Source organism: Colobus angolensis, unplaced genomic scaffold (genome assembly GCF_000951035.1).
Source record: "Colobus angolensis palliatus isolate OR3802 unplaced genomic scaffold, Cang.pa_1.0 Scaffold705, whole genome shotgun sequence".
Classification (NCBI taxonomy): Eukaryota; Metazoa; Chordata; class Mammalia; order Primates; family Cercopithecidae; genus Colobus; species Colobus angolensis.
In genome coordinates, this window is record NW_012120766.1 from 173842 (window position 1) to 192067 (window position 18226).

The following is an 18226-nucleotide window of genomic DNA, read 5'->3' on the forward strand; positions in this document are numbered from 1 at the left end:
AAAACAATAAAAAAAAAAAGAATCAGAGTGTTAAAATATTTGTACCTTGGAAAGCTTTACACTTGGCCCTTGCTGAATGGATAATCTTTGGGAATTATTTTGGTACCTGAATAACACTAGAACACTTTATTCTTAGAGTCAGTACTTTTCCTGCATTCTTAATTCAAATCAAGTTATAGCTAAGACAAAGATCACTTTTTGCTTTAGATTTAGCATGAAACAGGTAAAAGGGAATGCATTGGGAAAATTGGGGCAAAGGATTTATAATAGAAAGAATTCATTTTCATGGATAATGTTAATATAAATTGTATTTCAAGATGCAGCCTGCATCACTCAGTACTCCAGTCCACTCTTATCCTTTACATTCTCCAGAGCATTTATCAACTTGTAATATAACATATAGTTTATTGTGTTTATTGCCTGTCTCTTCTCTACTAGAATGTCATTTGTATGAGAGCAGGAATCTTTGTTTTGTTCACTGATATATTCTAAGCACTAAAACCAGAGTCTGGCACATAGTAGGTGTTCAACTGATGTTTGTAGACTGAATGAATACCAAGACCAATCCCACTCCATCCCTCAGATTTTAGTAATTATTACATTGCTATATTATTACATAATAATATTCCAGATAAATATTATATTGCTATATTCCTTATGAAGTAGTTAACAAACAGGTAAAAATAGTACTCTGCCATCCAATATGAGAAGATAATTTTATGAACTATGCCTTAAAAATGTATGAAGTAATTTGGAGTGTTTGAATATTTAATATATTACAGTGAAACCAATAGATTACCTGAGATTCTTCCAGAATTTATTAGGAAATGGAAGATGGAAAGCTTTTCAACTAAAAAGGTGTTTTTGATGTATCTTTCTCAGATGGGAAAACTGACAACCATGCCTGCAGGTCTGATATATGCATCTGTAAGTATACATGCAGTCAAAGAAGAGGAATCCAAAAAGCAGCTAGTGAAACCAGAGCAGGTAATTTGCCTACAAAGGTTTATGAACTTTGTATAATATCAAGTTAACACAAAAGCTATATTTTTAAAAATTATCTTTACTTATCAAAAACGTCTTAGAAGTCTTTGTTAGGTAGGTTTTAAACGTTGAGAGAAATAGTTATGAAGTATCTCAAAAGACAATATATAACTCAAACATCTAAAATTCTAACTCCAATGAAAAACAACTGGTGGTTTTTCTTAATGAATAATCAGTAAGTAGTAGAGGGTGTTAGATGTTCTAGGAAGTCTGGTTTTTCTTTCTTGAAAAACGTATACAGGTACATTCAGTATTAGGAAACTTCAGTTTAAGAGATTCATTAAGATCTCAGTTTTGGAAGTGACCTTAGATGTTTTCTAGATCAACCTTCTGTATGGTACTGTAATTCCCTCTATTGTAGGCACATTTAGTGGCCATATATCTTCTACATGAATAAAACTCTAGATAAAGGAGTCTAAGGAGTCCATTCCATTTTCTAAATCCTCTCATTTAATTTAGGTCCTTTTCTTATGTCAGACAGAAATTAGTCTCATAATCACTTCTACCTGTTGGTACTGTATCTCTTGCATTGGTGCCAAACAGAAAACTTCTCTCTTTCAAAAAACAAGCCTTTAAATATCAGTTATACTTTAAGTAATTTTGCTTCCAGGATAAACATTTTAAAGCATTTAGTTGCTTCAACTGTTTCTCATACATCACAGCTCTGAGTTCCTCACTTATCATGATCAGCCTCTGCCAAGCATGTTCAGGATAGTTAGTGTTTTCTTCAGGTGTAAGTACTTTGTTTTTCTTTTTAAAAAGCATTTTGGTTTTTGGTGCCATGACTTGGATGTATGAACCAAGGTGACTCTGCTACAGGACAGAGTCAGTCTCTGACTTCTCCTCTTCTAGATGTTATATTTCTATTAATGCTGCCTAATATAGTGTTAGTTTTTATGTTTGAGCGCTCAAAATCAACCATGCTCATAAGCAGCCTTTGACCATGATACAGTAAGCATGTGGTTCTCTAAAATTCATTAAGCCTTTTTACATGGACTACCAGTAAGGTATGCCTCATCCCAGTCTGTACTTAGGCATTTGAACTTTTTGGACTCGTTGAAGGTATATTTATACCTGTTTAAATTTTACCTTGTTGATCTGGCTTATCATGCCAGCCTGTTGAGCTATAATTGTGGTTACTAATTCTATTCATCATTGTGCTTTTTATCTCTTCCCACTTTAAATCAGCCCTAAGATTTATCTACACACTTAATAATATGTTTTTGAATCAGGCCTGAATTTGAATCCTGATTCCATGACTGACTAGTTAGATGACATTGGGCAGAACTCTTAATGGTGTCATAAGTATTCTGTTGTATGAATGTACTACCATCAAATAAATGTAAAATTTTCATAAATTTTTGGAAATGTGGACTATTTCCAGCTATTGCTCTTGTATTCAGTACTTGTTGAACCACTTTGTATTGAATCTATATATACGTCTATAACCATTTCCTTAGAATGAATTTCTAGAAGCAGAAGTGTAGGTCAAAAGGCACAAAAAATTGATAATATTGCCAAACTAACATGCATAAAGGTAATATTCATAAATTCAACCAAAAATATTTTCTAAGCTCCTCTTATATATTTGTGAGGCACTGTTCTAATTACTAAAGTTTATTTTCATTAATGGTCTAGGGTAGAGTCATTTCCCTACCCGCTAACTGATTCTGAGTATTTTTTAAATTTTTTCTTTTTATTAATCTTAGGAGGATGTTGATTTTAAGGCTTCCTTGACACTCCCATATCTGGACAGCAAATCTAGGTAGGAAGATAAATCCCTAATGACTGAATTTAATTTTTGAAATTTTAAAATAAAGTAGTGCTGTTTATTATGGAATACACAGTATTCCTTGGTATTTATTGTATTCCCCAAGTACATTTTAAATATCATTTAATTGAATTACTTATTAAACAAAGCTGGTTGCCAACTACGTGCTAGGGACTATACACAAAGTCAGGATCCAATCCTTGAGGACTGTAGAATTTCTGAAGGGATTAAAATGTGATTTATGTGCAACATTTCTAGCTACTTTTATTGTGTAAAGTGAGCTATACTTCTGTTTAAATCTATAATAATGCTTCTACTAAACCAGAATACTTTATGAATGAAGTGTTCTAGTTATTTGGTTATTTGAATCTTTTGGTAAACTTGTAGCTAAACAGAAAATCTGTTTTAGTTCAACTCTTCTCACTAAGCGTCCTTTTAAATATTCTCAATGTATTCCTGCCTTATATGCCATCTAGTGAACATAATTAAATCTCTCTTTAATAGAAAACTCTGTAGGACCATGAGACAATCATTTTTTTAACCATGAAATCTGCAGTATTCAGATCAGTAAAATGACTGGTAATTGGAATGCATGTATACAGCCAGCACTAGACATCCCTGGACATTTCTTTTTTTTTTTTTTTTTCTCTCTTTTTAAGGGTCAAAGTATAATGTGGCCCAATGCAAACAAATTTCTTTTAACGCACAAGACTAATGTTTAGAAGTCAAGACACTCAGATGTTTGCTAAAAATGAAAGCGGCGATGAGTAGGAGGCTCTGAAACCTTTCCATCCCCACTCATGCCTTAGTGCAAGGCTTGGAAGCCCACATGTGGGGCTTCAGAACCGGCAGGGATGGCTACGTCCTCACTGCCCGCTCCTGCGTCACATTCTAGCAGTCTGAGCAAGCCTTGGTGGTAACTTAGCTGAAAGTTACTTCATTCATGGAAGTAATACCAGGCCCAACCAGGACCACCAACCAGCCCCAAAATTTCTACAAAGAAGGTCTTCATACTTGGGATTCTTCTCTCCAGGGAGGGGTTGGTTGAGAACGGTGGGCTTGGATGGTGGCGCTGGAGCGGTCTCCTGGGAGGAGTTCAGGCCTGCGCTGGGCTCAATACTCTGGCTGTCCTCCTCCAAGACCAATCTGCTTATTGTCATGTACTTGTTCTTGGGCTGCAGTTCTGAGCCACCCTCACCCTCAGCTGGGGCTGAACTTTCATTATCATCTTTTCTGGGTCTCTTGTTTTTGAGGGCTGGTGATGCTGGGGAAGCTTGAGTAGGAAGAACCAGATCCTTCTGGTCCAGTTTTGCAAAGGCTGCCTCAGAATCCTGTGCACCAGACAGAGTCTTGAAAGCTGCTTTCAGAGTCATCATTCCAATGGTGGTTGGAGGATTCCGTAGCTGCCTTGTGGGTTCTCTGGGTGGCTTTTCCACAGGCCCTGGTGCTGGCTGTTTATCTTCCTTCCCTGTACTTGAGGCAGCGGACTCAGATTTCAAAGCCTTTTTGGCCATCGTGAGGAGGTAGGGCTTGGCATCATCCAGGTGGCTCTCCAGGAAGCGCAGCATCTTCTGCTGGAAGGCCTCGTAGGAAAAGTTCTGGATGACAGGATGGGCCAAGTTCTTTTCTCGAATAATATTCAGGAGATCATTTCTCAGCTTCTGAGTTGTGGGGTCCTTGGACATATGTTTTTTCAAAATTTTTGAAGCCTTTTCAAATTCTTTTTTTTTTTTTTTTTGAGACGGAGTCTCGCTGTGTCCCCTAGGCTGGAGTGCAGTGGCCCAATCTCAGCTCACTGCAAGCTCCGCCTCCCGAGTTCACGCCATTCTCCTGCCTCAGCCTCCCGAGTAGCTGGGGCTATAGGCGCCCGCCACCTCGCCCGGCTAGTTTTTTGTATTTTTTAGTCCAGACAGGGTTTCACCGTGTTAGCCAGGATAGTCTCGATCTGCTGACCCAGTGATCCGCCTGTCTGGGCCTCCCAAAGTGCTGGGATTACAGGCTTGAGCCACCACGCCTGGCCAAATTCTTTGTTTTTGATACAAATAATGACAGCAGCCTCCTTGACCAGTTTTCTACTGGATTCGATCACTGCTTCTGTCAGTGTAAATTCCGTTTTAATCACCTCCAGCACATTGATAGCTGATTCCAGTGGTGTGAGCTCAGCCTCCATATCAAAGGAACAGTCTAAATTTTCCCCTTCTTCAATGCGCGACAGACACTGCATAACCCGCAGCAATCGGGACAAGGTGTGCTCCTTCCCCAAGGGCCTGATGATCAAAGCCTGCATGATGTCCCGGATCTGTCTGAAGTCCCCGTACCGGCTACCCCGAAAGGCCCGCAGCGCCTCGTGGAAGTAGAACTTGAGCACCCAGCGATTGACTGCCTCTTCCAGCCGTGCCTCCCCCGCGCCGCGCCCCGCCGGGCCCCCCAGCCCCGGCTCGTGGCACCCCCGCCGGGCCCGCCCGCTACTGCGGGATGCCCACCTGCCAGCTGCCCACCCGCTGCCTTCCCTGCTCCCGCCTCCTCCCGCCATCGCGTCCGATCACCGCGCGCCGTCCCCGCCCTCCCCTCGCCGCGCGCCCTCCCCTCGCCGCCCTCCCCGACGTTTCTTTTTAAAATCCCTCTATGAGATGAATTGTACTTATTTTTGAGACGCGGTGCCTCACGCTTGTAATCCCAGCACTTTAGGATGCCAAAGTGGGCGGATTGCTTGAGCTCAGGAATTGGAGACCAGTCTGGGCAACAGGGTGAAACCCCGTTTCTATAAAATAATACAAAAATTAGCCAGGTTTGTTGGGGGTGTGCCTGTAGTCCCAGCTACTCAGGATGCTGAGGTGGGAGGATTGCTTGAGCCCGGAAGGTTGAGGCTGCAGTGAGCTGTGTTCATGCCACTGTACTCTAGCCTGGATGACAAAGCAAGACCCTGTCTCAAAAAAAAAAAAAGAAAGAAAAAGAAAATCAGCCAGTTTTGATGGGGACAGAGGAGAGAATAAGAACAATGAGTGTAATAAAGTTTGGAATTGGGATGTGTAAATAATAGGATAGAAACATGATGGACAAACATAAGTAAATAATGTTGTCCACTGTAACACCAGTACATCCACATATATCTCTCCTTTCTAGGGGAGAAGGGAAACCTCTCTACTTGCAGTGCACCTGCTTTTTATATATAAAATGCATCTTTAATATAAAATATGCATCTCTCACCTTCCTAATTACACATAGTTGCCAATGTGGTGAATTTAAATCTAAATAGTAGTCTAGAAAGATAAACACTAACTCTTTAATCCTGGTATGGGAAGTAAAGAGCCATTTAATGGTAAAGCAAGACTTTTCTGACTTACTACTGGAAAAACTTTACCAAACTGACACTGTCTTATGGTTTATATGTCTTTTAAATTTTAATTTAAAAAACTGACCTAAAATTGTATGCATTTACCTTGTACAGCATGATGCTTTGAAGTATATATACATTATGGAATGACTAACTCAGTTCACATATATATTACCTTAAATAGTTATCATTTTTGTGATGAGAACATTTTATACCCACTCTTAGCATTCTTCAAGAATACAATATAGTGTTAACTATAGTTTCATGTTTGTTGTTGATAGAGGACCAAATCCAAAGTCATTAATCATCTAGTTCCCTTGCTGTTGATTTGTAAACTTGATTCTTTCCATTTATATCTTCATCAAACACCAAGCTTCATAGAATGATTTATACCCTAAATATAAAAGCCAAAAAAAAAATTTTTTTTTTAAAAGAAAGTAAGTCTCTACCTGGTTAAATTTTTCATTGTTCTTTTGTGTATGTTTGTTTTTATTAAATAATAATTAGAATAAAAAGGCTGTTCAAAATATGAAAGGTATGAATAATAATAATATGATAATGACGTACAGCTGTGTGCCTACTACCCAATTTAAAGGAAAACAAAATCCCCTGTGTTCCCATTTCATTCCATTCAGAGGTTACCATTACCCTGAATTTTTACTATTATTCCCCTCCTTTACTTTTTAATTTTACCTTATATGTCTGTTTTGCTAAGCAACAAGTTTTTTGTTTTTAAGTAAACTTATATTCCTGAAATTCATCCAAATTTTTCCATGTTGCTGTAATTTTTATATTTACCCCCTAATTTCTAATATTTCTTTGTACGAATATGCCCCAATGTATCCATTTTACTGTGGATGGACATTGGGTTGGTTGTAATTAAAATGTTGCTGTGAACATTATTATACATAACTCTGGGTGTGCAAAAACAGTAGTTTCTCTAAATATACGTAGGAGTAGAACCACTATATTATACTATATTTGGCATCTTTTAATTTCTGGGTTTTAAATAGTCTTTATAAACAGTTTACCACATCATTCCTGTATTTAAGATGGTTTTTTCAAAGTATTTTATCAGCATTTTTAGTTGTTTTTAGGAAGAAGGCTGATGAGCATTCCTGTTCTGCCATACTGCTGTTACGGACAGTCCAGCTATTTTATGTTTTTGACATGAACATTTTTTGCCTGTAGCTCCCCATATATACTGCACCACCGCTTCAGTCTAAATATGTTGAAGAGCAGCCAGGTCATTTACAAATGGGCTTTGCTTCTATCCGGACTGCAACTGGTTGTTATATTGGCTGGTGCAAGGTAAGTCAATTCTGATAGTGGTTTAATATCAGAGGTTTCTGATTTAATTGTTCCAGTTACCTATTGATGTGTAGAAAACTAATCCAAAACTTAGTGGCTTAAAACCACAACCATTGTGTTACATGATCTGAGTTCAGACAGATGATTTGTCTGTTGCATGTGGCTTGACAGAGGTGGCCCAGTGGTGTTCATCTGGCAAATGAGCTGATCTAGGCAGTCCAAGACAGCTTTATTTGCATATCTGGCACCTTGTTAAAGATGGCTGGATGGCTGGGTTCAGCTGGGATTATTGACTAGAACGCCTACACATGGCCTCTCAAGCATGGTGATCTCAAGTAGGTCAGATATAACTTAACATGGGTAATTCAGGGCTCCTAAAAACAGTGTTACAAGTGGCCCTAGGCAGAATTTGTCAGGCTTTTTGCCTATCATCAGATGTCCAAGAAAGTCACTTCTACAGCATTCTGTTGTTAAGTCACTAAGGCCAGCTTCGTTTTAAAGGGAAGGGAATTAGATGCCAATTCTCAGTAGAAGTAGCAGCAAATAATTTGTGGCTATATTGAACCTACTGTACCCCTACTGCATAAATTAAAGTAGTTCAGCAAGCATTTGTGTCACCTAGCATGTACACAGTATCCCTCACTTTTTATGTGAAGTTCTGAGATTACTTCTGAATATTTTCTTCTTTGGCTAAGCAAAGTGTTGTTTACTAGTTGGGGTTAGCCCATAAGACCATTCTAGCTACAGTAAGCTATTGGGCAAGCTAGAATGCATGTGACTTTAATGCTTATCCTTCAATCAGTGATATCCATCAGCAGAGTGGTGGAGTAAGCTGATACAACACTAATGTTTCATTATCATCACATAAACATAATTGTGTTAGCATTGGTATCTCCAGTGTCAGTGTCTTAATGTTGGTACCAGTGTTTTCATCATTCTGACCTAGTAACCATGTGACTTTTCCCCAACTATAGCCTGATGGTGAACCATTGTCCTTGTTTAGTTTCTATCCATTATCTTTAAAAAAGAAATCTAATGAGCTTATAAAAAACAATGTATGCTTAGGTGAAATACCAAATCAATGAACTCTGGTAATTCCAGATGATATTTCATTGAAATATCTGATAAATATATGATGTTATTTTGAAAACTTGTGTTTGTCATACAATTGTTATGGTACTAGTTGTACTACACACTACTAATAGTTTGCTCTAAGAGGGAAATACCTTGACCAATTATGGTCTGAATCATGTCCCTATGACTGTATGCCAATAGCTAGATGATTCAGACTTAAGCCTCCTGAGACGTAATTTTCCATAATGTTCTCAAATTTTTCTTCAGTGAGATAAAATGTTCCTGAGAGGTCTTTAAATTGCTCTTGTAACTATCATCCAATTTAAGACTCAAAAGAATGTTTTATTCCATTAATATGCTCAAACAAATAGGTTGAAAAAAGGCAATTTCCAATGCATTTTGTCCTAAATGTAAACAACTTTTTTTTTCTAATTTTCCCCTAAAAATGTAATCTGTTCTTTAAAAATTACGCCTGACTCAAATTTGTTCCACATTAAACCTTGAATCATGTAGAGCAAATTCAATTTCTACTACTGCTAGCTTAGTGTTTTGAAATTTAGATAGCACTGACCCCATGTGGTAAAAATGAATTCCTTAACAGAGATAAGAAAAAAATTTTTTTAGAAGATGACTAATTTTCTTCCTTAATGGTTAAATGATTCCCAATCGACTGGTCAATAGATATTTTAACTTTGAAGGTGAAATGTTCTCAAGAGAGTCCCTACAGAAAAGTAGTTCAATAGCAGTTAGCATTTATGCTGATTTGTACAATTTTAAACCAAGATGAGCCTCTGCATCTCTCTGATAACCATTGAAATATCTAAGATAAAATTACAAAACCAAGCTATTTCTATAACAAAAACTTATTTCTTCCCTGTCCAATAAAATAATCTCTATTTTCTCTGCTTTGAAAGTCTTTTTTGTTCTGTTTTTATCCCATGGTTTCATAGCGGCTAGTTCAGAGAAGGAGACCACATATATTTGGATTGTGTTTTCTGGTTCCATCAACAGAGTACAATATGACCATGAGTAAATTATTTTGTGACTTCCTTTTTTTTCTTATATAAGTGAGATAATACCTAGCACTCAATAAATATATTTAACACTCTTTTGCACTAAAATAAATCAGTTAGAGACAAGTAAAGTTAAAGATTTGCTTTAAAATTTTAATTCCTCCAATGGATTAACATAGTTTTGATTTCTAGAGAATTTATGTTCCTGTTTAAAAACAGGATAAACAGTAGTCTATGTAGGATGATTTCTGTCCTGAGGTATTTAGATTTTTTTTCTCATTCTAATGTACAATAAGAAAAGGGAGGAAGATGAAGCCCTTTGCTTTAGGCTTTTTGTTCTTTTTTTCCCTCCACAAATCATTATGTTATTGCTATTGCATCTTTATTAATCAGATGTTGCTTCTAAACTGAAATATACCTCCCTTCTTGCTTTATTTAAATTCCATTTATTTTTCTAGTTCATTATAACATAAGATGATAAATCTTTATTTTTTTCACTATCATTTCTGCTCTGATTATTTCATAGACATCCATTTATATGAGAAAAATGGCATAAATGTTATCCATGTTAAATAGAATGAAAAGCAGAAAATGAAAATAAGCTAAGTTAAACGAGTATTCTAATAGTAAATACACAAGAAAGCTGGATTTAGATTTGGGCATAATGCTAAGTCAACCTTTTAATATAATCTCGGAGATGCAGTCAATTTTGTCTCATTATCAACAGCTTCAAAAATGCAGATGTCTTCTCCCCCCCTTTTTTTTTTTTTGCTTAGGGTGTTTATGTCTTTGTGAGAAATGGGATAATGGATACAGTACAATTTGGAAAAGGTAGGTGAGTAAATAATTAGAAATGTTGTATTGTGTTTTTAAATTGCATTGTTTAAATGTGAGAAAAATAAACTTGGTATGTTACCCATTATCATGCATTTGCCAACTCAGAAGATACTCTCTATAGCAATTTATTGATAATAATAGCAAAGCAATAATATTCATTATTCAGCAGTTATTATTGGCTAAGGTGTTGTACTAAACATTTTACATAATTTTTGTCACAATTCTGTTAGTATTGGTATTATAATTATTCCCATTTTACAGATGAGGGCAACTGAGGTTTAGAAAGGTTAAGTAGGTTATCGAGGTTACATAACTACAAGTGGTAGTGCCAGGATACAAACTGAGGTCTGTTTTAACTACTAAGTCTATATTATATTATCATAAAGCATAAATTAAAAACATGTCTCCATTGTTGCTAATTAGTTTAAGTGCTATTTGCTGTTAAAATACATTGTATTTTGCTGTCAACTGCTAGGAAATGTTATAGCAATCACTAACCCTGGAATATTTAAGCTAATGTTTAAAAAGCGATTATATTTGACTCTAGCTTGTTAATGGTGTTTAGCAACAGATATAGCTTTCTAATATTCTTGGCTTGTGCAAGTTGTCATAGTAAATATGTATCGGAGATAGAAAGATGAGCTAAAATTTTGAATGTTTCCATGAAGTTGATGACCTGTATTTGAATTATCATTATTTAATGTATTAAGAATAAATTCAAAATTATATTCCTCATCAATCATTAGGAATAGGATTAAATATGTGATTGCCATTAAATAATTAACTATGATAGAAAAGTATACTTTTGGAACTAGAAACAATTTAAATATATAGAAAGCCAAGAAATCTGGACTTTCATCTACTCTTCATCTACTTTTTATCTAGGCTCAGTGATGATTAACCAACAGCAGTGGCTGTCTTGAGATTATTAGGGAGTAGTGGCAAGCAAGGTCTAGTAGCTGTGTATATCCTTAAACTATTATTCAAAACTCCTTTATAAAGTATCTATTTTGGTTCTCACTGGAGGCTACCAATGTTTGAACAGATAAGGGCAGAAGCATGTTCATTATAGAGATATAATACATACACAGTCAGAAATTCACCTTATGGTAACCCATATTAAGATGTGCCCTCTAGCATTACATTTCTTTATAGTAATAACCACTGGTATCATTAAGAAAAGAAATACTAAATCAACTATAGAAGGAAAATGTTATTTCGTAACAAGTAAATATATCTAGTTTTTTAGGTTGCTACTCATATCGTCATTATATATAGCTCTTTTGAAGAGTATTTAAACCTCATTATTATCCTAACAAATCTCTTTAACCTTCCTGCATCATAACTGTATAGAATGCCCAGTAGAATTCAGTTATTTATGTTAATTTTTAACTGATTTCTTGAGATGCTTATGTCTATCTGAAGAATCCTCCTCGAGACTTTCTTCCGAAAATGGGAGTTATTACAGTTTCAGGATTGGCGGGCTTGGTTTCAGCGAGAAAAGGTAGGGTTTTTAAGAGTATATTCTCTCTTAATGCCATGATATTAGTTTCTGAATTTTACGGTCATAAGAAAACCTCATATGCTTTATTGAATATTATCTGGATAGGCTATTTTAAAGATTTTTAGATTCTGTATTACAGCATGCTTACTTTTAAAAGGACTTTGTGTTTTCAAAACTATAGCTATTCCAAAGGCTGTTCAACGTCGTTAGTCATTAGGGAAAGGCAGATAAAAACTAGAATGAGATACCATGTCAGTTCTAAAAACATTGGTCAGGATGAGACCAAGAGAAAATCAAATTTTATCTCATATATCAGTATCTCTGTCTCAAATCTTTAAAGTAGCCCCCAGAATATGGGGGGTCATGACTGAGAAAATTAGTTTGAGTGATTAGTATATATTTTTACATTAAGATAAAACTCTCAAGAAATTTTTTTGGTAGTTAGCGACTCTTAAGGTCTTAAAAAAAAAGTTACCTAGAAAACATAATGACAAATTATAATTTTAATAGGAACAGCTGTATATTCAAAAAAAATTTATTTCAAAATTATGACACAGTAGATTCATACAATTCTATCAGTTTTAATATATACATAGAGTCATGTAACCATCACCACAACCAGGATACAGAACAGTTATGTTATTCCCAAAAAGTACCTCATGCTGTCTGTCTGTAGTCAGACCTTCTTCCCACTTCTAACTCCCAGAAATACTGATCTGTTCTCTGTCACTCTAGCTCTGCCTTTTTGAGAATGCCATCTAAATGGGATCATACATAGACTGGCTTCTTTCACTCAGATTATCAAGATTGTTGCATGTGTCAATAGCTTGTTCCTTTTTGTCACTAAGTAGTATTTCTTCATATGGATGTGCCATGGTTTACTTTATCACTTACCTGTTGGACATTTGGGTTGTTTCCAGCTTTTGGTCATTAGGAATAGAGCTACTATGAAAATTTGTATACAGGGTTTTCGTTTCTCCAAGCCCTTACTCAGCTAGTGTAGTTCTCTAGTCACTAGCCATTTTGGTCACCTTTCAGTCATACTTTGTCCACACTCCAGTTGCCAGACATTGTCCCCAAACTAAATTGCTTATATTTGGAAGGCACAGCTCTGAGCCAGTCTGGAATCTGATGTCAGGTACTTTATAGTTTGTTTTTCCAGCTATAGTCCTAAAAGCCTCAACTCAAGGCATAATTAGGTACAAAACTGCTGTGCAATTATAAGAACATTCTAGCATCCTAACTCATATATATATATATATCTCATATATATAACATATATAACAGATATATGTATAACAGATATATATATAACATACATGAGAGGATGGTAGAATGTTCATATATATATATATAAAATCTGGATGGACGTAACACTCTCCCTATAGCTAATATTAATGCCTCCCTATATCCTATTTCTTATTATAGTAGGCAAGCAACTTCTAATTGAATAGGTATTATAAATTATTCAGTAAGAAATAATTAAAAACCAAGATCATGATATAAAACAATAAGACTCAAAGAATTAAATTTTGAAGGAAATTGTCCAAAACATATTACTCCATTTCTCAGTAAAAAACTTATACCATTCTTGTAAGAGAAAATGTTCCGTAGGTCATTCACCGTGTTTCCAAATGTCAGAGCTAGAATAGTCTAACCCAGTGTTTTTCAAGTTGGAGATCTCAACCTATTAATAGATAGTGACATAAATATAATGAATCTCAGGAGACATTTTACCTTTGTTTTAAAAAATTATATTTTAAGTTTCAGGGTATATGTACAGCATGTTCAGATTTGTTACATAGGTAAACGTGTACCATGATGGTTTTCTGCACCTGTCAACCCATCAGCTAGGTATAAGCCCAGCATTCATCAGCTATTTTTCCTGATGCTCTCCCCACGCCACCCTCCCATGACAGGCCCCAGTGTGTGTTGTTCCCCTCCCTGTGTCCATGTCTTCTCATTGTTCAGCTCTCACTTACAAGTGAGAACATGCAGTGTTTGGTTTTCTGTTCCTGTGTTAGTTTGCTGAGGAGAATGACTTTCCAGCTTCGTCCATGTTCCTGCAAAGGACATTATCTCATTCCTTTTTATGGCAGCATAGTATTCCATGGTGTATATGTACCACGTTTTCTTTATAAGTCTATCATTGATGGACATTTGGGTTGATTCCATGTCTTTGCTATTGTGGATAGTGCTGCAATGAACATATGCATACGTATATCTTTATAATAGAATGATTTATATTCCTTTGGGTATATACCCCAGTAATGGGATGGCTGGGTCAAATGGTATTTCCAGTTCTAAATCTTTAAGGAATCGCCACATTATCTTCCACAATGTTTGAACTAATTTACATTCCCACCAACAATGTAAAAGCATTCATTTCTCTCCACAACTTCACCAACATCTGTTATTTTATGACTTTAGTAATAGCTGTTCTGATTGGTGTGAGATATTATCTCATTGTGGTTTTGATTTGCATTTCTCTGATGATCAGTGATGTTGAGCTCTTTTTCATGTTTATTAGCGACATGTATGTCTTCTTTTGAGAAGTGTTTGTTCATGTCCTTTGCCCATTTTTAAATGGGGTTCTTAGTTTCTTTCTTATAAATTTGCTTAAGTTCCTTGTAGATTCTGGATATTAGACCTTTGTCAGATGGATAGATTACAAAAATTTTCTCCCATTCTATAGGTTGTCTGTTCACTCTGATGATGGTTTCTTTTGCTGTGCAGAAGCTCTTTAGTTTAATTAGATCTCATTTGTCAATTTTTGCTTTTGTTGTGATTGCTTTTGGTGATTTCATCATAAAATTTTTGCCCATGCCTATGTCCTGAATGGTATTGCCTATATTTTCTTCTAGGGTTTTTATAGTTTTGTGTTTTATGTTTTAAGTCTTTAATCCATCTTGAGTTACTTTTTGTATAAGGTGTAAGGAAGGGGTCCAATTTCAGTTTTCTGCATATGGCTAGCCAGTTTTCCCAACACCATTTATTAAATATTGAATCCTTTCCCCATTACTTGTTTTTGTCAGGTTTGTCAAAGATCAGATGGTTGTAGATGTGTGGTTTTAGTTCTCTATTCTGTTCCATTGGTCTGTGTGCCCGTTTTTGTACCAATACCATGCCGCTTTGGCTACCGTAGCCTTGTAGTATAGTTTGAAATCAGGTAGCATGATGGCTCCAGCTTTGTTCTTTTTTGCTTAGGGTTGTCCTGGCTATACGAGCTCTTTTTTGGTTCCATGTAAATTTTAAAATAGTTTTTTCTAATTTTGTGAAGAATGTCAGTGATAACTGAATGGGAATAGCATTGAATCTGTAAATTCCTTTGGGCAGTATGGCCATTTTCACGATATTGTTTCTTCCTATCCGTGAGCATGGAAAGTTTTTCCATTTGTTTGTGTCTTCTCTGATTTCCTTGAGCAATGGTTTGTAGTTCTCCTTGAAGAGGTCCGTCACTTCCCCTGTTAGCTGTATTCCTAAGTATTTTATTGTTTTATGGCAATTGTGAATGGGAGTTAATTTGTGATTTAGCTCTCTGCTTGCCTGTTGTTGGTGTATAGGAATGCTAGCAAATTTCGCACATTGATTTTTGTATCTTGAGGCTTAGCTGAAGTTGCTTATCAGCTTAAGAAGCTTTTAGGCTGAGTTGATGGGGTTTTCTAGATACAGGGATCATGTCATCTGCAAACAAAGATAATTTGACTTCTTCTCTTCCTATTTCAATACCCTTTATTTTTTTCTCTTGCCTGATTGCCCTGGCGAGAACTTCCAGTACTATGTTGAATAAGAGTGGTGAGAGAGGGCATCCTTTTCTTGTGCCAGTTTTCAAGGGGAATGCTTCCAGCTTTGCCCATTCATTATGATATTGGCTATGGGTTTGTCATAAATGGCTCTTATTATTTTGAGGTGTGTTCCTTCGATATCTAGTTTATTGAGAGTTTTTAACATGAAGGGATGTTGAATTTTATCAAAGGCCTTTTCTGCGTCTATTCAGATAATCATGTGATTTTTGTCTTTAGTTCATTTTACATGATGAATTACATTTATTGATTCACATATGTTGAACCAGCCTTGCATCCCAGGGATGAAGCCAACTTGATCATGGTGGATAAGCTTTTTGATGTGCTTCTGGATTTGGTTTGCCAGTATTTTATTGAGGATTTTTGCATTGATGTTCATCAGGAATATTGGCCTGAAGTTTTCTTTTTCTTTTTCTTGTTGTATCTCTGCCAGGTTTTGGTATCAGGATGATGCTGGCCTCATACAATTAGTTAGGGAGGTGTCCCTCCTTTTCAGTTGTTTGGAATAGTTTCAGAAGAAATGGTACCAGCTCCTCTTTGTACCTCTGATAGAATTCAGATGTGAATCCATCTGGTCCTGGGCTTTTTTTGGTTGGTAGAATATTTATTACTGCCTCAATTTCAGAACTTTTTGCTGGCCTATTCAGGGATTCAACTTCTTCCTGGTTCAGTCTTGGGAGGGTGTATGTGTCCAGAAATTTATCCATTTCTAGATTTTATAGTATATTTGCATAGATGTGGTTGTAGTATCCTCTGATGGTGTTTTGTATTTCTGTGGGATCAATGGTGGTATCCTCCTTATCATTTCAGATTGTGTTTATTTGAATCTTCTCTCCTTTTTTCTTTATTAGTATAACTAGCAGTCTGTTTTATTGTTTTTATTGACATTTTTCAACAAAACCAGCTCCTGGATTTGTTGATTTTTTTTTTTTTTTTTGAAGGGATTTTTGTGCCTCTGTCACCTTCAGCTCTGAAGCTTGGTTATTTCTTGTCTTCTGCTAGCTCAGTGGTTTGTTGGCTCTTGGTTCTCTAGTTATTTTAGTTGTCATGTTAGGCTGTCAATTTGAGATCTTTCTAGCTTTTTGATGTGGGCATTTAGTGCTATAAATATCCCTCTTAACACTACTTTAGCTGCATTGCAGATTCTGGCACGTTGTCTCTTTGTTCTCATTAGTTTCAAAGAACATCTTGATTTCTGCCTTAATTTCATTATTTACCCAGAAGTCATTCAAGAACAGCTTGTTCAATTTCCATGTAGTCATGCGGTTTTGAGAGAGTTTCTTAATCTTGAGTTCTAATGATTGTGCTGTGGTCTGAGAGACTGTTATGATTTCAGTTCTTTTACATTTGCTGAGGAGTGTTTTACTTCTGATTATGTGTTCAATTTTAAAGTAAGTGCCACATGGCACTGAGAAAAATGTGTATTCTGTTTTTTTGTGTTTTTTTTGTTTGTTTGTTTTTTGTTTTTTCTGGAGTGGAGAGTTCTGTAGATGTCTATCAGGTCCACTTGATCTATAGTTGAGTTGAAGTCCCGAAATATCTTTGGTAATTTTCTGTCTCGATGATCTGTCTGATACTGACAGTGGAGTATTAAAGTCTCCCACTATATTATGTGTGGGTCTGTATCTCTTTTTAGGTCTTTAAGTACTTGTTTTATGAATCTGGGTGCTCTTGTATTGGGTGTGTATATATTTAGGATAGTTAGCTCTTCTTGTTGAATTGAACCCTTTACCATTATGTAATGTCCTTCTTTGTGTTTTTTGACATCTGTTGGTTTAAAGTCTGTTTTGTCAGACACTAGGATTGCAACCCCTGATTTTTTTCTGCTTTCCATTTGCTTGGTAAATTTTCCTCCATCCTTTATTTTGAGTCTGTGTGAGTCTGTATGTGACACATGAGATGTGTCTCTTGAATACAGCACACCTATGGGTCTTGTCTTTTTGTCCAGCTTGCCATCCTGTGTCTTTTAATTGGGGCATTTAGTCCATTTTCATTTAAGGTTAATATTGTTATGTGTGAATTTGATCCTGTCATAATGGTGCTGGCTGGTTAATTTTGCAGACTTGTTAATGTAGTTGCTTCATAGTGTCATTGGTCTGTGTACTTCAGTGTGTTTTTGTAGTGGCTGGTAATGGTTTTTCCTTTCCATGTTTAGTGCTCCCTTTGGGAGCTCTTGCAACATAGGTGTGGTGGTGATGAAATCCCTCAGTATTTGCTTGTCAGGATGCATTTTATTTAAAGATAGAGGAGAACAGCAAATATCAGAGTAGTTTTTTCTTGCAGACTGGCCTCTCTTATCAGGTAAAGAGAGGATAACTGTAAGTCTTTTAAAAATCTCTAAAATGACACATAAGTAAAAGCTGCCACCTGCTACATTTAGGAGCCGCACAATTAGGGGAATTCGGTTAAGCCAAGGGAGCTTACATCAAGACATATTAGGATTATAAAATAAGAAATTTAACTGTAGATAATGGAATAACAGCGAGCAGGACTAGAGTAAAGGAGCAACTTAGGACATTTTAATATACTGAAACC

General features: G+C 36.1%; 2 protein-coding genes across 2 annotated transcripts in view; one reads left to right on the plus strand and one right to left on the minus strand.

The window, feature by feature from the left end:
• The first annotated feature begins 867 nt into the window (after positions 1-867).
• APOOL (apolipoprotein O-like) overlaps positions 868-18226 on the plus strand; it is a 39670-nt gene continuing 22311 nt past the window's right edge. Inside the window, exons 1-4 of the mRNA XM_011927265.1 lie at positions 868-987; positions 7341-7460; positions 10324-10378; positions 11790-11888. Of these exons, the coding sequence (XP_011782655.1) occupies positions 868-987; positions 7341-7460; positions 10324-10378; positions 11790-11888 (394 nt within the window). The remainder of the gene's footprint in view (positions 988-7340; positions 7461-10323; positions 10379-11789; positions 11889-18226) is intronic.
• LOC105501368 (telomeric repeat-binding factor 2) lies at positions 3528-5405 on the minus strand. Its single transcript, XM_011927264.1, has 2 exons — positions 4830-5405; positions 3528-4524 (listed from the first exon to the last, which is right to left on the minus strand). The coding sequence occupies exons 1-2, from the start codon at positions 5346-5348 to the stop codon at positions 3757-3759; spliced, it is 1287 nt and encodes a 428-aa protein (XP_011782654.1). The 5' UTR covers positions 5349-5405; the 3' UTR covers positions 3528-3756.

Coding starts and splice junctions, on each gene's coding strand:
- LOC105501368 (XM_011927264.1), bottom strand. CDS start 5,348: ATGGCGGGAGGAGGCGGGAGCAGGGAAGGCAGCGGGTGGGCAGCTGGC. Junction 4,525..4,829: donor AAAACAAAGAATTTGGCCAG/GCGTGGTGGCTC, acceptor GAATTTGAAAAG/GCTTCAAAAATTTTGAAAAA.